Consider the following 23,487-nt stretch of genomic DNA (forward strand, 5'->3'; position numbering starts at 1 on the left):
AAAAGGAAAGGTGGAAAGAAAAATCTTAAAGAGGTTATTCACTTTTGACATTACCTTCTTGTTAGAAGGGCTCCCTGAAAAAAAATGATCGCAGAGTATCCTGATCCTGGGATCTTTGAAAGATCAGCTGTAATTTGTGGGGCAACTTGACAGCAAGTGTTCAATTACCCTACAGTGCCACCACAGGGGAATTGAAGCATTATAACATCACCATTAAAACAATGGGCTGACTCCGTAATGCACAGATGTTTTGTGTCTTCCAGCGCAAGAGACACTCTTTGTAGCTGCTTTCTGCTCTGAGTTGTGGATGAGGGTCAGAATTCCACAACAGAGCTGTTGAAAATTTTTTCCTAAATCATTCGACCCCTTTAAAGAGGGCATGCTTCTGACATGTCTGTTTTGGCAAATAACAATTCTGGAGTATCTATTTTTAGAACTCTGTTTTGAACCATTCCTCTGGTATTCCTCCTGGAAATCTATGAATAAATTGAAAAATGGGTGTTACCATACTCCTTGTCTGTAGGGTGTGTGCCTACACAGTCTGACATTGACCGCTCTGATTGGACATCATCAGTCTGCTTAGAAACACGCCCCATTGACAGGAAGAATGGTAACATCCAGTTGTCAATTTATTTATACACATCCAGGAGAAATAACTGTACAATGCAAAATTCTGAGAAAAGATGCTCCAGTACTGTTATTTAATGGAGAGCACAAGGATTTACTAAAACAGACATGTCTGGAGAGTTGGCACATCCTTTTAAAGGGGTTTTCCCATCAGAGACATTCATGGCATATCCACAGGATATGCCATAAATGTCAGATAGATGCGGGTCCCACCTTTGGGACCCACACCTATCTCTAGAACGATGCCCCCTAAACCATGTTCTACCTTTCCCCATTCTACCTTTCTCTGCCATTGTAATTTACGACCTTGTAATCAGAAACCGGCGTAGCTCGCGTGCTACACTGCTATGATTACATGGTCGGAAATTACAAGTGGCAGCGGAAACCTAGAAAGGTAGAATGGGGTTTAGGGGGCCTCGTTCTAGAGATAGATGGAGTTCCCAGTTGTCTATCCGACATTTATGGCATATCCTGTGGATTTGCCATAAATGTCTCTGATGGGCAAACCCCTTAAAGACAAACAAACACACAGTTTTGGTGCAGTTTTTGGGAGTTTTTTTTAAACCAAATAAATAAGTGGATTCAAATTGTATAAAGAAAGGACTGATGCTTCTCCTCTCTTTTGTGACCACTCCTGTGTTTGGCTAAAAAAACAGAGCCAAAAACTGCACCAAAACTGTGTGTGGTCCCTGCCTAAGTCAGTTTTTGGCTAGAGATTGGGTTTGAAAAGCCTGGTCTTTTTTCTATTAAACAGAGAGAACCAGTAAAATGTGTCTGCTTCTGTTTTTGTGGTGCAACTAAAATACTCTAGAAATGATACTCATTAATAAATATTTATATATGTTATACGTTACAAGAAGAAGGAATATAGAATGTTATGAGTTGTATCCTTACAAGGTATGATCATGTCTTTCTGCAAGCTTCAAAGCCTCATGCATCCCTGCAGCTGACAGCTTCCTGTTGATATTTCTGTACCTGCATTGTAACAGATTTCGATAGGTTGTCCTCAGGTCTCTGTTAAAAAAGGCATAAATAAAAGGATTTATCAGAGAATTTGCATATCCCAGCCATAAAAATGTCCTTTCCATCCACAAAGGAATACAGCTGCACTCTGTTCCACAGATAAACGGTCTTGCAGTTGAAAGTATAAAAAAAGGTAGCCAGCATACGGTGAAAGCCCCTACAATAATCCCAAGTGTAGTTGCCGCTTTCTGTTCTCTTTTAAAAATGGAAATGTTTTTCCTGTCATTTTTCAGCAGTTTTGACAGATTTGAACATTCATCTGATTCCTTGTGTATTTTTACCACTCCATTTGCTGCAATCATTCCTTCACTTTCCTCTGATCGCGGGAACCCGGCAAACTTGTGTTTGGCTGCACTCCGCTTAGCAGCTTTGAATATTCTGTAGTACATGAACAGCATAACCGACATGGGGATGTAAAAGGCAACAGCTGTAGAATAAATGGTGTAGCCAAAATCTTGACTAATTAAGCAAACTTTGTTATCATTTACATTCTGAGCCCAACCGAAGAGAGGAGGTAGCGTGATCGAGGCAGAGAGGAGCCAGACACACAGGATCATTTTGGCCATACATTTCCCATTCTGCCTCACCGGGTAGGTCAGGGGTCGGGTGATACCAAGATACCTGAAAATAAGCACAACAATGTTGAGTTATGCCAAAATTCTCGTGTGTTGGACTGTCAATAAAAGACATAAGAACTGGTTACCTAAAAATCACAGTCTATTCTACATAAAAGTGAATTATTTTTTTAAAATAAAATACAGGTGAATAGAAATTGTCCATTGATATCTCGGTATATAATATTTGTATGAATATCACGTGCTAGAACCTGAAGATTATAGAGACATATGTGGTGCTACATAAGCGCTGGTTATCTCTATCTGCAGAAGAGGTTTTTTTCAGATCGCTTGTAGGAATATCCATCTCCTGTGCCTAGAGGTTCTTCAGAAGCTGTAGTATGTCTTATAGGGCACTGTGCCCCAGGTAAAACATACATAAAAACACAGCTGCTATAGTCTTTCTTTATGAAAAGAATAAGAGTGTTTCATATCGGTCAATTAATACATGGTGGACAGAAAATTCCCCCTTTCTCCTCTTCAAAAAAGGGTTCTGCAGCAGTTGAGGTCAGTATCATAAGGCATAACGTACCCGCTACTATATAATATTATACATATTAGGAGTCAGAGTTGGATGTGCCTCATGTTTCAAAATTATATCAGCAAAAAGAGGACCTTATTGCCCACTGCAACCAATCAGAGCCCCATTTAAATTTTTGTAGTGCAGTTAAAATGCTTGTTTAATCAAAGATATTTGGTGACATATGGTTAGAATATGAGATCATCATACGATCGTCGGGTGCCAATGTCATTCAGCACCCACCCGGAAAAAAACTGAGCAGAGCTGATGGAACTACTGCCATTTCTTTATAGCGATCATTAAGGGTCGCAACGGTCGGATCTTTGCCGATTTGCCATTAGTGTCGCCAATATCTTTCATGAGAACAGACCTTTAAAACCTCTTCTTTAGTGAACAGATGTGTCTTTCCTTACCTTTCATCCTATCTCAACATATTCTGAGATGTGTTGCGCAAAATAACCAGCTTGAAAAAAAAAACAACATGATTTTGTGGAACTCTGTCACGAGATGTCTATGCTATATGTGTCTATGTGTGGCCACCCAGTGGTTGTAATGTGGATTGCAGCCTTCCAAGGGTTTTACTAGCGTGTCGGAATATTGTATTGAATTGGTTAACCAAATTTGAGCAACGGTGGACACATCTGTAGGCCCAGTTTTTGGAAAGCTTCTCAAACTTTAATATTCTTGCAATATTTCTGTAAATAGTAATATAGTCTATTTAACTTTACACAATTTGTATTTCAGGTTTTGAAAAAATGGAGCATTATATAAATACATAAATTACCTAATAAATATTCATTTTAAATGTGAGTACAAGCCTATTCAACCAGATAATTTTGATTGCTGATATTATCTAGTGTATAGTCATTTTCCCATGTGAATTGACAAGTTGATATACATAATAAAAGTGGGAACATGATAACATTTGTTAATTTTCTCACAGATGACAAGTTGGCTAATTCATCAAAGTCATGTCTGAATAAAACGCTCATTATCATTCACGTACTCTCTTCTGTTTCTACTTGGCATAATGACAGTAGGGAGCCAGGGGAACAAGGAAAATATTACTGGATACTGAGTATATAGCAATAGGGCCAACAATTCAGGGCACAGAAGACAGAATAAGAACATGAATTTCATGAAGCAAAAAGTCAATTTGTAGCGTGCACTGTGCAAAATTTGTGCTCAAGTGTCGAATTTCTGCACAGATTTTTTTTGAGTTTAGAATATGGCAACACAAAAAGTAAATGATTTTCTATAAAAAGTATTTTATTGTGCAAACGCCATAAGACATAAAAAAAACTATAAACATATGGTATCGCCATAATCGTATCGCCCCGCAGAATAAAGTGAATGTCATTTGTAGCGCACGGTGAACGCTGTAAAAAGGGCATAAAAAAACAATAGTAGAATTGCTGTTTTTTAAGTCACCACGCCTCATAAAAAATAGAATAAAAACTGATCAAAAAGTCGCATGAACCCCAAGAAAACTACAATTAATTCCTCAAGGGGTAAAGTTTCCAAAATGGGGACACTTTTAAGGGGTTTCCCATGTACTGGTACCTCAGAAGCTCTGCAAAAGCACAGAAACCAATCCAGAAAAAACTACAAGCCAAATAGCGCTCCTGCCTTTCTGAGCCCTGCCGTTTGTCCAACCAGAAATTTATGGCCACATATGTGGTTTTGCCATAATCTGGAAAAATTGCTTTTCAAATGTTAGGGTGCTTTTTCTCCTTTATTCCTTGTAAAAAGTAATAATGTGCTGTTTTATCAGAAAAATAAATGATTTTAAATTTCACAGCCCAATTCCACGAAATGCAGCAAAAAAAACTGTGGGGTCTAAATGCTCACTATACCTCTCAATAAATTCCCTGAGGGGTGTAGTTTGCCAAATGGGGTCACTTTGGGTGGTTTTCCACTGTTTTGGCACCACAAGACCTCTTCAAACCTGACACGGTTCCTAAAATATATTCTATTAAAAAGGAGGCTCCAAAATCCTCTAGGTGCTTTTCTGCTTCTGAGGCCTGTGCTTCAGTCCATTAGCACACTAGGGCCACATGTGGAAAACTGCAGAATCTGGGTAATAAATATTGAGTTGCGTTTCTCTGGTAAAACCTTCTGTTTTACAGAAAAAAATTGAATAAAAAATATTTTCTGCATAAAAAATGAAATTTGTAAATTTCACCTTTACTTTGCTTTCAATTCCTGTGAAACACCTAAAGGGTTAAGAAACGTTATAAATGCTGCTTAGAATACTTTGAGGGATGTCGTTTTTAAAATGGAGTTATTTATGGGGGTTTGCATTGTATGGACCTATCAAAGCCACTTCACACTCAACTGGTATCTAAAAAAAAGGCTTTTGACATTTTCTTCAAAATATGAGAAATTGCTGCCTATGTTCCAAGCCTTAACATACTAGAAAAATAAAGGAATGTTCAAAAAATGATGCCAACATATAGTAGACATATGGGAAATGTGAACTAGTCACTATTTTGTGTGATATAACGATCTGTCTTATAAGCAGATACATTTAAATTCATAAAAATGCTCATTTTAAAAAAAAAATCTCAAAATTTTGCTATTTTTCACACATAAACACTGAATATATCGACCAAATTTTACCACTAAAATAAAGTACAATGTGCCACGAGAAAACGTTCTCAGAATCACTTGGATAGGTAAAAACATTCCGGAGTCATTACAACATAAAGTGACACATGTCAGATTTGAAAAATGGGCTGTGAGCCTTAAGACCAAAACTAGGTTGCGTCATTAAGGGGTTAAAGGTGGAAAAAGTTCTGAAATTATTCATCTTGTACTGATTTTTTGACATAACAAAAACCTGGAATTTTAACAGGGCTGTCTAGATTTTTGTATATCCACTGTATATAAATGTAATTTTGCATTATAGGGTTAACAAAGCATTTTCACTCACAAAACTGACTCTCATTTGGTCATTTTTGTTTTGTCGACTTGTACTATCCTAACTGATCAGCAGTTTTTGAGATACTCAAACCACCCTATCTGGATCTACCAATAATTTCACTGTCAAAAGAATAAATTGACCTATGGACCATGTCCATTTGTTTTTTATAATTTGATTTGTTGCCTTACGATTGGCAGATTACATATTTGCATCAATGAGCAAGTCTACAGGTCTACCTAACAAAAAGTGGTCGTACCTCTAAAAAATATTCCCAATTTTCATAGTCAAAGTACATCAGTTTTAGAATGGCAGAGTTCCTGCAGTGTCAGACTCCTTGTAGTGCCAACAGTGCTGCTATTATTATTATTATTATTATTATTATTATTATTATTATTATTATTAGATTTATTTATTTTTATAACAGCACCAGTTTCTGTAGCATTTTTATTAACACAATATTTGATAACACATTGTAACAATTACAAAAGGAGTGTGGTACAGACAAATGAAAATAGTGTTTATAAGGTTAGGTAGGAGCCTTTTCCATATAAGTTTACAAGCTATAAGGAATAGGGAATGGATATGAGGACAGGGAAAAGTGTAAACAGCTGTAGACATGTCATCTGAAGGCGATGATGGAATACTAAGTGAGGGACAATTTAAGGCCAGTTTATACTCTTAAAAGAAGTAAGGCATAGTAAAGCACACTATCCATACCTATTCCATGCTCCTCCACTGCAGCAGCCAGGAAGATACTGTTGCACAGAAATTGACATAGGAAAAGAATGTCTGTGCAACACAAACACTTTATTACTCATTGATTTTGCCAAGATTGCGTGCATGTACAGGTGGCATATCTGCCAATTTGCTTTTTACATGCAGTCATGGAAGGACACTGCCTGGGGCTAGGTGCCCATATCACCCGATGGACAATGAACTGTATATATTCTATTTTACTGATTTCCATAAAACTCCCTAAACATTGATTCATTTCATACATGTTTAAAATGGAAAGAGTCACATCATGTTTGATTCTTTAATGGGTTTACTCTAAAACAATAGTAAAAACTATATACTTCAATTAATCCAGCAAGAAGAACAATGGTTGCATTGGCTTAAAGTTTAGTTAAACTTCAGTAATTGTAAACAATACACACAGTTTAAGTAGTTTTACATAACTATACAGAATTCATCTTTATTTCTATAGGGTAAGGCATCGTGCACACATAGTTCTTCGTCCTCAGGGCGCAGATACAATTGAATACTATAGGCTGCAGGACACGTTAAGCCTGCAGCCTATAAACGTTGGGACAGAATCCCTGCGCAGGCCGGCATGATGACGTCACTGCATCACGCTGGCCTGCGCAAGGGTCCCGTCTGGAGGCTGTGGAATGGGAACGGGGCTAGGTAAGTACAAGATTTTTTTGGGGGGGAGCTGTGTGGTGCTATGTACAAGTGGGAGGGCTGTGTGGCACTATGTACAAGGGCGGCAGTGTGGCACTATCTACAAGGGGGGATGTGTGGCATACTACAAGGGCGGCTGTGTGGCACTATGTACAAGGAGGACGGCTGTGTGGCACTACGTACAAGGGGAGGGCTGTGTGGTACTATCTACTAGGGAGGACTGTATGGCACTATCTACAAGGGGGAAGACTGTGTGGCACTATCTACAAGGGGAGGGCTGTGTGTGGTGCTATCTACAAAAGGGGTGGTGTGTGGCACTATCTACATGGGGGGCTGTGTGGCGCTATACAGGGGAGGGCTGTGGCACTATCTACTAGGGAGGACTGTATGGCACTATCTACAAGGGGGAAGACTGTGTGGCACTATCTACAAGGGGAGGGCTGTGTGTGGCGCTATCTACAAGAGGGGTGGTGTGTGGCACTATCTACATGGGGGGCTGTGTGGCGCTATCTACATGGGGGCTATGTGTGGCGCTATCTACAGGGGCCTGTGTGTGGCACTATCTACAGGGGGCTGTGTGTGGCGCTATCTATGGGGGGACACCGGCACTATCTATAGGGGGCGCAAAGGGGGCATCATTACTGTGTGAGGGCACAAAGGCGGCACTGTTACTGATGGGGCACTTTTATTGTGTCGAGCACTAAGGGATCATTATTGCCGGATTGAGAAAAAAAAGGGAAAGTGAACAACTCTAATGAGAGAAAACATCACCTGTGAGTCACTGGATATAAATGTGCTGTAATCACATATATCGTCTGCAGAGCTCCTGTGTATAATTGGCATCTACCACTATATGGTCACTATATGGTGGTATTATTGGTCTTTGTATTGTGGATTTTATTCAGTAACAGTATAGGTCACTATGCGTTATGCTGTGGAGGTATTATTCAGTAACATTATGGGGGTATTATTCAGTCACTATGTGGTTATGGTGTGGCGGTATTATTTAGTAACAGTATGGGGGTATTATTCAGTCACTATGTGGTTATGGTGTGGCGGAATTTTTTGGACCTTATATTGTGTTATTATTGGTAATATTTGTCTTATAATAGGGAGTTGTGTTTAGTAACAGTATGCAGGTATTATTTAATCTGGTGTAGTGGTATGATTCAATAACTGCATATATATAGATATATATAGATAATTTTTTTTGTGAATGGAGGGACATATGCTTTGGGGCTGGCAATTCTACTGGACATTATAGAAATTAGCGATGCAGTTCTCTGCACACCGCCTTCTGAATTGACTGCATTATTGATATAATAATTCAGCATTTGGGTCCCCACTTTTAACATTGCCCAGGGCCACACTTTGTCTAAAACTGGCCACTTCATTAATTTCTATGGGGCTGTTGAAGATAGCGCTCGGCAGCCCCATAGAAATGAATGGAGCGGTTGTCGAGCATGCGCACCACCGCTCCATTCCTACGCCTCCCAGCAATGACAAAGTTCAATCACTGCGGACTTGCTGCAGATTTCAGTTTTTGCATTGCAAAGGCTGAAATCTGCTGCTTCTCCGCAACAGACTGCGCATGCTGCGAAGTGAAAATTCTGCACCGCAGCTTAAATTCTGCACTGTTATTTTCCCGCAACATCTGAACTAAGTTACGTAAAAAGCTATAGAAACCAATGAAAAAAACGTCTGCTGCAGATTTCCACTGCGGACGGTCTACTGACTATTATTTAGCATCTCTGGGTTATCACCAACATTTGGCAATCTGAATGACTATGAACATGTTCAATGGTTACTCTTCAGTGTTAACTAATAGTACAAGCTCTTTTGTAATAGTGTAGTTAATAACCATAATGCACAATTAATCCACAAATTAGTTTCCTGTTGCTAATAGCAGTTTTTCTAAGTATTCTTTTTTGTCATACATCATTTCTATGCCAAAGTAGTTTCCATGACAATGCTCAGTTAAAAGAATCCTTATTATGTGGACTTCACAATATTCATATAAAGGAAATATCAAAGGATATATATACAGTGCACATTAACCCTTTGGGGCAATTGTCAATTTTAGTTTATTGACCAGAAGACTTTTTGTTTTTAGCCCCTCCACATTATGGCAGACATAACTTGTATTTTTATTTTGATGTGAACATAGCTGTATGAACTTGTTTTTTAGGGCAAGTTGCAATTTTTTCTTTAAATCAAACCTAGTTTTTTTTAAAAACTATAATGTACTGGCATGTGTCTATATGCCTGGATATTGAGCTGATGTATAATAATATACAAAGGCATTTGACGGGGAAAACCTAGAGCGATCAATAGGAGTTACATGTACATACAAATGCTAGGACCACACTATATTGCCAAAAGTATGTGGACAACCCTTCTAAATATTAAGTTCAGGTATTTCAGATGCACCCATTGACAAAAGGTGCATAAAATCAAGCACAAAGCCATGCAATACCATAGACAAACATTGGTAGTAATATGATTCATACTGCAGAGCTCAGTGACATCAAACGTGGCACTGTCCTAGGATGCCATCTTTGCCACGAGTCAGTTAGTTAAATTTCAGAACTGCTTGTTCTACTCTAGTCATATGTAAGAGCTATTATTGGGAAATGGTAGCGTCTAAGAGTAACGACAGCTCTGCCGCAAAGTGGAAGACCACGCAAACTCATAGAACGGAACCGCTGAGTGCTGAAGTGCATGATGCGTAAATAATTCTGTTTCCTCTGCTGCATCACTCACTACTGAGCTCCAAACTGCCTCTAGAAGTGACATTACCACAAGAACTATGTGTTGGGAGCTTTATGATATGGGTTTACATGGTCTAACAGCTACACATAAGCCTAAGATCAACATCCAAAATGCCACGCCTCGGCTGAAGTGGTGTAAAGCACGCTGCCACTGTACTATGGAGCAGTGGAACCGTGTTCTCTGCACTCATGAATCACAGCAGTCTGATGGACGAATCTAGGTTTGGTGAAGGCCAGGAAAACAATACCTACCAGGATGCACAGTGCCTATTGTAAAATTTGGTACAGAAGGGATAATGGTCTTGGACTGTTTTTCCAAGTTTGATTTAGGACCCTTATTTTAAGTGAAGTGTAATGTGTATAGATAAGCCCATCTAATCTACACAAATAAAATAAAATCATAATATCCCAATAGCTTTGGATTCAGTAAAAACCGAAACATATGGGGTTTGCAGCAACATGGCAGCCGCCATTTTACAGATTAGAAAGTGGGTCACATGAACCCAGACAGGCTTCCTCATAATGACTTGCTGTAGGCAGCCTTCCCAAAATGTACTGCAGGTATTTACCCATGCCCATATACAGTCTGTTTCTGTCACTTTGACACTACTAGCTTTGTATTAACCCCTTCCCGCTCCTGGACGTACTATTAGGTCATGGTAACTATAGCGTTCGCGCTCCATTACCTAATAGTACGTCTCGGGAGTAACGGCCGTTTCGGCCGTCCTCCCGACACATACAGGAGATGTGACAGCTGCTGTCTTGTTCAGCAGCTGTCACAGCTCCTACAGCGGGGACCGATCGCTGTGTCCCCGCTGATTAAGCCCTTAAAAGCCGCGTTCTATAGAGATCGCGGCTTTTTAGGGGTTAAGCTGCAATCGCCGGCCTGCTACACGATAGCGGCCGGCGATGGTGACTATGGCAACCGGACACCAAACAATGGCGTCCGGCTATGCCACCGACGGAAGCCTAGTGGGTCCTGACAACGTCAGGACCCACTATGCTTGCTGTCAGTGAGTAGCTGACAGCTCTAATACACTGCACTACGCATGTAGTGCAGTGTATTAGAATAGCGATCAGGGCCTCCTGCCCTCAAGTCCCCTAGTGGGACAAAGTAATAAAGTTAAAAAAAAGTTAAAAAAAAGATGTGTAAAAATAAGAAAATAAAAGTTTTAAAAGTATTAAAAGTAAAAATCCCCCTTTTTACCTTATCAGTCATTTATTAATAATAAAAATATATAAACAAACAAATAAACTATACATAATTGGTATCGCCGCGTCCGTAACGGCCTGAACTACAAAATTATTTTGTTATTTATCCCGCACGGTGAACGCCGTAAAAGAAAATAGTAATAAACCGTACCACAATCACAATTGTTTGGTCACTTCACCTCCCAAAAAATGGAATAAAAAGAGATCAAAAAGTCGCATGGACCGAAAAATGGTCCTGATCGAAAACTACAGTTCGTTACGCAAAAAATAAGTCCTTGCATGGCTTTATTGATTGAAGAATAAAAAAGTTCTGGCGCTTAGAATAAGGTAACACAAAAAGTGAATGATTTTTTACAAAACGTATTTTATTGTGCAAACGCCATAAGACATGAAAAAAAACTATAAACATAAGGTGTCGCCGTAATCGTATCGCCCCGCAGAATAAAGTAAATATGTCATTTATAGCGCACGGTGAACGCTGTAAAAAAAATAGAATAAAAAAACAATAGTAGAATTGTGGTTTTTTAGTCACCACGCCACCTAAAAATAGAATAAAAACTGATCAAAAAGCCGCATGCACCCCAAGAAAACTACAATGGATTCCTCAAGGGGTCTAGTTTCCAAATTGGGGTCACTTTTTGGGGGTTTCCAATGTTTTGGCACCACAAGACCTCTTCAAACCGGACATGGTGCCTAATAAAAAAGAGGCCTCAAAATCCACTAGGTGCTCCTTTGCTTCGGAGGCCGGTGCTTCAGTCCATTACCGCCCGAGGGCCACATGTGGGATATTTCTCTAAACTGCAGAATCTGGGCAATACGTATTATGTTGCGTTTCTTTGATAAATCCTTTTGTGTTGTAAAAAAAATGGTATAAAGGGGATTTTCTGACAAAAAAAAAATGTAAACTTCACCTCAACTTTGCTCTAAATTTCTGTGAAACACCTAAAGGGTTCATAAACTTTCTAAATGCTGTTGTGAATACTTTGAGGGGTCTAGTTTCTAAAATGGGGTGTTTGATAGGGGTTTCTAATATATGGGCCCCTCAAAGCAACTTCAGAACTGAACTGTAACTTAAAAAAATAAATAAATTAGGCAATACTTTGCTTCTTACATTATACTGATAAGGAGCCGTGCCCACCCCGAGATGACCCCAGTTTTGACCGTTTGTATAAACGGAGACCCCTATTAGACCGTTTCAGTGCCCGGTTTTCCCAAACATACACCCCCGAGAAGTGTATTTCTATTGATGAGTCCCTAGTACATTTTAAAGGGAGGGTTCAATTCCGCGAGTACCTGCCGGGTAAGAGGGCAAGGTATGGCGTGAAGATGTCTAAGCTGTGCGAGAGTGCATCAGGGTATACCTACAGGTTTAGGCTATATGAGGGAAAGGCCACCCCCAAACCAGACTGCATCCTGGACAACAATAGGTACATGGGAGGGATGGACTTGTCAGATCAAATCCTGAAGCCCTACAGCGCCATGCGGTGTGGTATAAGAAGCTGGCCGGGCACATCATACAGATGGCTTTGTACAATGCGTACGTGCTACGTCGATGTGCAGGCCAGACGGGAACTTTCCTGGAATTTCAAGAGGTGATTATCAAGAACCTAATCTTTAGGGACCAAGAAGGGGGGGCACCCAGTACTTCTGGAAGCGGGGCTACACGCATCGTACCAGGGCGGCAACACTTTCCAGGAGAAGTTCCCCAAACTGGCAAGAAGGGAAAAAGTCAAAAGAGGTGCAAAGTCTGCTACAAGGGATGACACAATATATCAATGTGACACGTGTCCCGAATAACCAGAGCTCTGTATGAAAGAGTGTTTTAAAATTTATCATACATCCCTTGGTTTATAATTTACCCCAATTTTACTTACCCTGATGTTCTCCGCACAGCTTATCCCCCCTCGTCTTTCCCCTCTGGGCCCTGCTGCGTGCCCAGGCAGCTGATAACAGCCACATGTAGGGTATTGCCATACCCAGGAGAACCCACATTACAGTTTATGGGGTGTAGGTCTCCGGTCAAAATGCTCACTACACCTCTAGATGATTGCCTTAAGGGTGTCGTTTTTAAAACGGGGTCACTTCTTGCGGGTTTCAACTGTACTGGTACCTCAGGTGCTTCTGCATACATGACTTTGCACGAGAAAATCCCCAGTAGGCCAAATGGTGGTCCTTTCCTTCTGAGCCCTCCCATGGGCCCAAACGGCAGTTTATCACCACAAATGGGGTATTGCCGCACTCAAAACAAATTGCGCAACAGAATGGGGTATTTTGTTTCTTGTAAAAATAAGAAATTTTCACCCAAAACGACATATTATTTGACAAAAATAATTTTGTTTTCATTCCCAGCCCAATTCAAATAAGTTCTGTGAAAAAACTATGGGGTCAAAATGGTCACAACACCCATAAATGAATTCCTTGAGGGGTGTAGTTTCCAAAATGGGGTCATTTGTGGTTGGTTTCTATTGCTTTGATACCTCTGGGGCTCTGCAAATGTGACATGGCACCCGAAAACCAATCCAGCAAAATCTGGACTCCAAAGAACAAATAGCGCTCTTTTTCTTTTGAGCCCTCCCATGGGCCCAAACAGCAGTTTATCACCACAAATGGGGTATTGCCGCACTCAGGACAAATTGGGCAACAAAATGGAGTATTTTATTTCCTGTGAAAATAAGAATTTTTGAGCTAAAATGACATATTGTTGGAAAAAATATATATTTTTTTCATTCCCAGCCCAATTCAAATAAGTTCTGTGAAGAAACTATGGGGTCTAAATGGTCATATTACCCATAAATGAATTCCTTGAGGGGTGTAGTTTCCAAAATGGGGTCACTTCTGGTGGGTTTCCATTGCTTTGATACCTCTGGGGCTCTGCAAATGCGACATGGCACCCGATAACCAAACCAGCAATATCTGCACTCCAAAGAACACACAGCGCTTCTTCCCTTCTGAGGCCTCCCATGAGCCCAAACGGCAGTTTATCACCACAAATGGGGTATTGCCACACTAAGGACAAATTGGGCAACAAAATTGAGTATTTTGTTCCCTGTGAAAACAAGAATTTTTGATAAAAAATTACATCTTATTGGAAAAAATGTCATTTTTTTTAATGTCACAGCCCAATTGAAATAGGTGCTGTGAAGAAACTGTGCGGTCAAAATGCTAACAACAACCATAAATGAATTCCTTGAGGGGTGTAGTTTCCAAAATGGGGTCACTTCTGGCGGGTTTCTATTGCTTTGATACCTCTGAGGCTCTGCAAATGCGACATGGCACCCGAAAACCAATCCAGCAAAATCTGGACTCCAACAAACACATAGCGCTCCTTTCCTTCTGAGCCCTCCCATGAGCCCAAACGGCAGTTTATCACCACAAATGGGGTATTGCCACACTAAGGACAAATTGGGCAACAAAATGGGGTATTTTGTTCCCTGTGAAAATAAGAAATTTTGATCACAAATGACATTTTATTGGAAAAAATGACATTTTTTTCATTTCACAGCCCAATTCAAATACGTGCTGTTAAAAAACTGTGTGGTCAAAATGGTAACAACAACCATAAATGAATTCCATGAGGGGTGTAGTTTCCAAAATGGGGTCACTATTGGGGGATTCCTACTGTTTTGGCACCTCAACACCTTTTCAAACCTGGCATGCTGCCTAAAATATATTCTAATAAAAAAGAGGACTCAAAATGCACTAGGTGCTTCTTTGCTTCTAGGGCTTGTGTTTTATTCCACGAGCGCAGTAGAGCCACATGTGGGACATTTCTAAAAACTGCAGAATCTGGACAATACATATTTAGTAGTGTTTCTCTGGTAAAACCTTCTTTGTTACAGAAAGAAAAATGAATAAAATTGAAATTCAGAAAGAAAAATGAAATTTGCAAATTTCACCTCCACTTTGCTTTAATTCCTGTGAAATTCCTGAAGGGTTAAAAAACTTTCTAAATGCTGTTTTGAATACTTTGAGGGGTCTAGTTTTTAAAATGGTCTGTTGTATCAGGGTTTCTAATACATAGGCCCCTCAAAGCCACTTCAGAACTCAAGAGGTATCTTAAAAAAAAAGTTTTTGAAATTTTCTTAAAAATATGAGAAATTGCTGTTCATGTTCTAAGCCTTGTAACGTCCAAGAAAAATAAAAGAATGTTCAAAAAACGATGCCAATCCAAAGTAGACATATGGAAAATGTGAACTAGTAACTATTTTGGGTGGTATAAGCGTCTGTTTTAGAAGTAGATGCATTAAAATTCTGAAAAATGCTATTTTTTCAAAATTTTCTCTAAATTTTGCAATTTTTCACCAATAAACACTGAATATATCGACCAAATTTTACCACGAACATGAAGCCCAATGTGTCACGAGAAAACAATCTCATAATCGCTTGGGTAGGTTTAAGCATTCCCACGTTATTACCACATAGGGTGAAATATGTCAGATTTGAAAAATGGGCTCTGAGCCTTAAGGCCAAAACTAGGCTGCGTCCTTAAGGGGTTAAAGAGCTTTAAAGGGGTTGGATACAGTCCTAGAAGACATCAGAAAGTCAGATACATGTTTTCAGGGCAATCGAGACACTTGCCATTTGCAGCAAATTGATTCAAATTAAATCTAATCGGACGGCCATTTTCAGGAAATTCCCTTGCACAAAATGAGGTCCATAAAGATATGGTTAGGAACTCAAGTGGCTGCACAGGGCCATGAACTCAAACCCACCCAACACCTTTGGGATGAATTGGAACACCAATTGCGTGCCAGTCCATCTCTTCCAACATCAGTGCCTGACCTCTGAAAATCTTTTTTGGATGAATGGGCACCAATCCCCACAGAAACACTCCAAAATCTTGTGGAAAGCCTTCCCAAAAGAGTAAAGACTGTTATAGCTGCAAAAGAAGGGCCCAACTCCATATTAACGCACATAGTTTTAGCTCATATATTGTAGGAGTGTTGGTCGTGTCCAAATACTTTTGGCCATATAGTGTATCTCTGGCTAGTGATGTGCAACTAAGCCCTGGTATGGAAAGGGGTTAAGAGCTTATTTAGCCCATAAAACATTTAGATTCTTTAATAGAAAGCATGCAAAATATATTGCATTAGGACTATAAAAAGTTATAAAGCACCTGTGTCAAAATAAAAAATAAAATAAAAAATTCAACAGCTTGCTAAACATGACAAAAATAAAATGATTCATAGTTCTTGTATTCGCAAGCTGACTTTCGACTGCACTATTGATTCCGCAAAAAAACGTAAACCTTACAGAACGGAGACAAACCTAAACTATTTGCAACGGAAGCGTTACCATTGCAATCAATGGTAATGCAAACTGAAGCTATGGTTTCCATTTGCCTTTCCGTTCATGGGTTCCTCCGATGAAAAGGTCTAGCAGAACCCATGAAGGGAAGGGTGACGCTGAAGTGAATAGGTCCTAAAATGTGAGCGCTAAACATGTTTGGCTATTTAAGGACATAAGAATTCAGTAGTGAAGATGAAGATTGTAGTTTGTAAGCCCTTGCGGGCAGGGCCCTCTCTATTTTTGTACCAGTCTGTCACGTACTGGTACGCAGCAGCCTTTAAGGGGTAGTATGGAGCGGGCTCACAGGCTGCCGACACCTCACTGCAATGGGCGGAATTAAAGATCACTTTGAATCCGCCCATTTAACACCTTAAATGCCGCGGTCAATCGCAACCGTGGTATTTAAATTATTAGGAGCAGGGGGTAATCGGCCGGTGAAGACGGTTGTTATGGCAGCCTGGGTGCCTAATGAAGGCCCCTAGGTCAGCCATTTTTGTACTCCTTTGAAGGACATACATTAGTATTGCAGTATATCATGCAAGTGATTCAACGATCACTGCTTCAAGTCTCCTAGGGGGACTAATAAAAAAAAGTAAAAAACAATTGAATAAAGATTTTTATAATGTTCCAAAAAAAAAAGAAAATCTTAAAAGTTAAAAAAAAAACTTTTAATGTTAAAAAAAAAGTTAACATAACTGGTATCGCCGCATCTGTAAAAGTCCGAACTATCAAAATATAGTGTTATTTAACCCGCTCGGTGAACAACCTAAAAAAAAATATATATTAAACATGCAAATTTATGTTTTTTGGTCACCTTAGCTCGCCAAAAAAAAGGACTAAAAGTGATCATAAGTCAGATGTACCCCAAAATGGTATCGGTGAAAACTACAGCTCGTCCCACAAAATTTAAGCCCTCACATCACTTAATTGATGGAAAAATAAAACATTAATAGCTCTCAGAATACGGCGACACAAAACATTTTTTTTTAAGTAAATAGTTTTATTTTTTTAAAAGTGGTAAAACATAAAACAAAACATATACATTGGCATCGCGGTAATCGTATCAACCTGTAGAATAAGGTGAATATGTAGTTTTTACCGCTTGATGGACGCCGTAAAAACAAAACCCCCAAAAAAATTGTGTAATTCCTGTCGACGAAGAAATAGAAAAGTTATGGCTATTGGAAGGCGGGGAAGAAAAAACAAAAATGAAAAAACTCAAATTGGCACAGTCTTTAAGGGGTGAAACACATTTATTTTTTTTTAACCATAATTATAGACTATGGTAATTTTTCATACATACTGTACCCTGAAATGAATGGTACTTAAAAAAGGAAAAATAATAATAATCTCCATAAAACATAATCCAGGAAGGGCATTGTGATCACTTTGGATAACAATATGGATGCCATTCACAGTATGATGTTGGCAGATTGGTGAATTTCAGCCAAACAGATATCAGAGCCTATGGAAATACCTTGGGAATGTGTAGGGTTCATAATTCAAGATCAGTTTAGACATGTGGAAACTCCCTGTCAAATGGGTTCCGAAATGTGGATAAGAGACACAACTTACTTCATGCAGCAGATGTATTATGATCTGCAGTCTGATATGCTAAAGTATGATAAAGTTATGCTTTGATAAGATGAACGGAGAAACACCCTTCCACTGAAAGACTATGTTGCTTTGGCGTTCCATCATTATATTAAATAGATTAAATATCTCAACCAATAAAAGACATTTGCAAAGAGTTATGGAAAAGTGTAGATTCTGCTTTAAGCCTTCGAGACTAAGAGGGAAACGTTATAAGCTCCCAAAGCTAAGAGAAAGGATGAAAGGCTAATCTATTTAATAGGATCTTACGACAATGCACACATGAAGGAGAGAAGCGAAGAGGTATTGAAACATTCTAAAAATGGACCCTGAGATTAGAGAAGCAATCCCATCCGATCCTTCCATCCTTCTGTAAATGAAAAAGTTTACTGTATGTGACCGTTTTATTCACAGTTACTTTGTACCTAAGAGTTCCTGGCTTCACAGGAAGATTAATGGATGTTTCAGAAGTGAAGATTGCTCGGTGTGTAAAGACACTAAAGTGACAAATTCTTTTTACATCAAAGATGCCTGTTGAAACATTTAAGAAATTAGATTTCATCAATTCAGTTGGGTGAGGGGTGTTTACAGGGTTTCCTGTACATGTCCCCTTGACTATGTTGGAAAGGCAATTGGAGAATTCAGGAAAAGGATTCGAGACCATCTTGGAGATATATCGAGAGAGGAGAATATCCCCATTGCTAGACTTATTCATGAAAAACATGGGGATATTGACTTTTTTGGTTTGGAGAAAGTTTGCCACCCGGTAAGGGGAGTCGTTGGATATTTTGTCTTAAGACGATAAATCCAAATTGCTTCAATGAACAATGTACCTGGGCTAACTTGGCGTGCCTAGATTTTTATATGCTGTTTTTAAAAGCTCTGTTTGTGAGTAGTAATAAACCTGTTTTTTACCACAATGTACTGGCAGTGCTATTCTTTGTGTCATCTCTCACGTAGTAGGCTCATTTTAAACATCAGAAAGAGCCCGTGACAGCCATGGAACTACTGAGCCCAGCCAGCACTGACATCTGCTGCACCAGTATTCTTTTATTTTTGTACCGATTCATGTTTTATTTAAAACATTAATTGCTTTATTCGTTTTATTTTAAATTATAGAGTGTCTAGTCTGTAATCTATGACCTTTAACCAGCACAACAAATTGTATTTTATATGAGACACAGTAATGTATTTTTCATAGCCCTCTAATAGCATACACATGTTTTGATATCAACACTAATTCATGTCATAACAAATAAAGAATTCTATGTTTTTTTAAACCATTAAATAAGTTTAAGAGAATACAATATCCATCATTAAAATGGTAGTGATTTTTTTAGGCAAAATACTAGTGAAATGCCCATCATGGCTAAACATATAAAGTGGTAAAATATGTTGTAGTGCCTACCATGGTTAACATTAAAGAATAGTAAATTTCCCAAAATTCGTTATGTTTCCGATTCGGTCAAATTGGCCATCCGATTTGATCCAAATAAATTTGTCACCAATCAAACGAGACCCAATTGCCCTGAAAACTTGTGTCTGACTCCCTGATGTCTTCTAGGATTGTATCCAAGTTAAATCCAACCTGTTTCAAGCTCTTTAACTCCAAGTTAGCATGTAATATCAAAGTAATAGCAAAATATATGGGTAGAGGGAGGGATAACCTCAGTGAATTTTGGGAAGGCTGGTCGAAATGCAGTGACTACCATTTTGCCGTGATTCGTGCGCTGCAAATCCGAAACGTTTAAGAAATTTGGACCAAATTGGATTTCTGTATGATCGATTCGCTCATCTCTAGTTAAAATGTTTAAAAAAAGTATGGACATTAAATATTATTATGGACTATTATGTCTGTTACATATATCTAATTTGAATGTCTTGTGTTGGGGGCAATTGGTAACTTACTTCTGTTCAGTCATAGTATGTCTGTAACTGCTTGTCATGACAGTTCCGCCAGTAAGAGCTGATTTGTTTTCTTTAATGCCATGATGATGCTGACCTCACCATGTTCAGTGCAATTGGAACAGCGGTGCCAACATCATTACGCTTGGCCGCTGTGGAGGAAAGCAGAAATGGATGATGTGGAAGAGCGACAAATGCAGCCTTTGGTTCTTTTGAAAAATGGGAGGTATAAGGGGACACTATTGGCATAACTGGGTTACCATGTGACACCCTAAATTGGGGTTTTGGCTATAAAATGGAACCAGTGACGACTAATCGTGGAGGCACCATACGTGTACAGGAGGGCGTAGGCATATTGTCTTTCCTTTTTTCTATTTCTATTTTGTTTATATTTACTTTACTATTGTCTTAGTTCTCTGAGCAAATACCAATACTAGTAATAGAAATGCATTGAGGTTTTTTTTATATTTTAATTGTATATATTACTTATTGCGCCTGATATTCTATGGTGAATTGGTGGTTTTATACAAGTGCGAGGGTGAAGTAGGGATTTCAAGAGGAAGTGTCTGTGGGGGTCACCCTGTTAGGGCAGGTGCTTTGCTTTAGAAGGCAAGAGGTGTTAGGGTATACTAGGGGCAGGAGATCATGTCCACCAACACGTGTCTTTTTTACCAACAGCAACTTGACTACACAGGAAATTACTCCTTTTAGAAAATGGATGGATACGCACCACTAGTCCAACGAGAAGGAAAGGGAAAAAATTGTAATTCTTAAATTGTAATTTTGCTATATTAGTACGGTTCTGTCAGATAGGGTCCCAAGTTTGATATTATCTTTGATATTGATATTGGTGATATTTGTGTTTGTATAACCTTTTTGTTTTTTTATGTTGGAATTAAATGTGATCTTTTAAGCATGCTATGGAACAGTCGGTCAAATACTTTTAAATTATTCTGCAATACTGTCATCACCTTCCGAGAATTGTTATAAAAATGCCTCTTCAGAGACTATTATTGCAGATAACAAAATAACAGGGTTTATCACAAGAACTAGCAGGATATTATTAAAGGCTAAGTGTAACGCTGGCGGCCGCAGATAGCCGATGTCCTGCTTCTCTTGGCAGCCGCCAGCATCTCTTACCTCAGTGCTGGCGTTTCCCTCCTCCTCCCCAGGGACGCCGTCATGTAATCCTCCCACCCGCTGGTGGCTCCCGTAAGGTGCCTGCGCGCCCTGATGACTTCTTAAGAGCACGCGCCACTTTAACCTTACTTAGACTATACCTGTGCACCCTGTCCTATTTAAATCCGTCCTGCCCTCCTTCCTGTGCCTGAGCGTTGTTGTGTCTGCCCATGTTTGTTTAGCAAATAGTCCCTTAGTTGTATCCTGTGCCCAGTGCTCCCGTATCCTGTTTCCTGTATCCCGTATCCAGTAATTGTGTTTGTTCCAGTACGAAGTATTGTGTCGGAGTTGAGTTTATTATCTGTGCCACGTGTCATCTGTGCGAAGTGTCATCTGTTGTCATCATGTCAAGTGTCATCACGTCAAGTGTCTTCACGCCAAGTGTCATCACGCCAAGTGTCTGCCTATCTTCTACCCAGGTACTCTTGTCCTAAAAGACTTTCATTGACTGTTTGGCCATCTGTTACTCCGCTACGGCAGAGCGGCATAGTGGGTCCACATACTCCCTAGACGTGATACAATTAAATATCAAGTTAAGTTGGGGTAGGGACTTTGGAGAAATATCAGATAAATTATGGAGGAAGAAAGTGCAGTGTCCTCCGATGGTCTCATATAGGGTCTCACACAAGGACTCTCAATTTTTCATTTTGCATCGATTACATCGTACACAGTCCTTTCTTAATAAAATAGGACTATTAGATTCAGATAAGTTCCAAAGGTGTGGAGAAGGGCATACAGGATTGGTGCACTTAATTTGGACATGTCATAAACTTTTTTTGCACCAATATAGGACATACAGTGAGTTTCACACAACGGACACACGCTGCGTGAAAACTCCTGCATGTGTGAATGGCCCTATTGAAATCAATGGGTCCGTGTGCTGTGCATGATTTTCACACACAGCACATGGACGACTTTTACGCTCTTCTGAATGAGCCCTTAAAATATTGAAAAACTGGAAAGCAAGTGTATCGCCCACACTGACAGAATGGAGTAAGGCTGTGGATAATATGGTGAATATGGAAAAGGTGATATACAGAAATAAGGGACAAAAAAAATCTGAAATATGGAATATATGGATAATCAAAAAGGGAAACAATAGTCTGCTGTTTACCTGATAGCTCTGGTAGTTGACTGGAGAACTAATATAGAATTGTTTTTTTGTCTTTCTCTTCTCGGGATGGGTGGTGGGTGGGATGTTAATCTGTGTTTTTTTTTATCATTCTTAGTATTTTTTAACCCCATCCTGTGGAACTGGATAAGTGGATTTATGGTGTAGCTTCGGAACTTGTTATTGAAATAAATGTATACATTTAAAAAAAAAAAGAAAGAAAATTAAAAAAGATATAATATCAGATCACCAACTCATATCTCAGCTTTTTGGAACCCTTGTGAGTGTCACATGTAATGAATAGATATATTCATTAACTATAGTTATACCTATACTTTTAGGATTTGAGTATAGTTAGGTTTTAATATAAATAAGTTTATACTGAACTGTATATTTCATCCCGTGACTTGTTATTTATTACCAAGGTGATGAATATACTGTACACTATTACATTAAGGAATTGCGTAAGTAGTCATTTTGTAATATATTTTAGATATATTATTCACAGTATGTGAGTACACACGCTATTACACATTCCAGTCCCCCGTCGCGCTAATTCTGAGACTTTCATAGATATTTAAAGGGCTGGCGGGGGACCGGAAGTCCAGTTGCGTTGCCTTCTTTGATTGATACGACTCTTCGTCATGTGACTGGCCCTGCTGTACTCTATGTTCTAGCAGGAGCAGTAGTACAGCGATTATGTGGAGTACAGCGGCGTCGGTCACCTGACAAAGAGTCGTATCGTCATCAAAGAAGGCTGTGCAAATAGACTTCCGGTCCCTCGACAGCGCTATAAAAATCTATGAAAATCTCGACGGGGGACAGGAATATATATTAGCGAGTGTACTTACATACTGCAGTGACTACACTGCTTATCATTTTTGGTTCCCATATAACTGCCTAGGACCAGGAATCGTTGATGTAAATACATATTGACAACTGCTTCCTATATAGGGTGGTTTTTTTAGACTCGGGAGTAACGAGGTCATGATTTTCATTACTCCCTTTTAACGCCTTCTTCATGTTTTGTCATTGATTGACATAATACTTGATTACATCTTTTTCCAAACTATCCTTCAACCTCAACGGTCGATAGATCTAGGAATACATTCAATCTTACTGTACAGTTCCTTTTATACTTAAGGAAAATGTATTTTCTAGACATCAGGGCATGTCACCTTGTCAAGTGCTTGGTTTATGAGATAAAATAATCAGTTCCAATACCTCAGCAGAATTTTCTTGGCACATTGCACTATTGTCATGTTGAATGCAAAATTTGGTGCCCAAGGAACATCTGATAGTATAGCCATCAA

At 39.2% G+C, this 23,487-nt stretch overlaps 1 protein-coding gene across 1 annotated transcript in view; it reads right to left on the reverse strand.

Moving 5' to 3' along the window:
- Positions 1 to 23,487, reverse strand: part of HTR7 (5-hydroxytryptamine receptor 7) — a 94,386-nt gene that overhangs the window by 13,513 nt on the left and 57,386 nt on the right. The window contains exon 2 of the mRNA XM_075842667.1: positions 1,522 to 2,271. Coding sequence (XP_075698782.1) covers positions 1,522 to 2,271 — 750 coding nt within the window. The remainder of the gene's footprint in view (positions 1 to 1,521; positions 2,272 to 23,487) is intronic.

This window comes from Rhinoderma darwinii, chromosome 11 (assembly GCF_050947455.1).
Source record: "Rhinoderma darwinii isolate aRhiDar2 chromosome 11, aRhiDar2.hap1, whole genome shotgun sequence".
Lineage (NCBI taxonomy): Eukaryota > Metazoa > Chordata > Amphibia > Anura > Rhinodermatidae > Rhinoderma > Rhinoderma darwinii.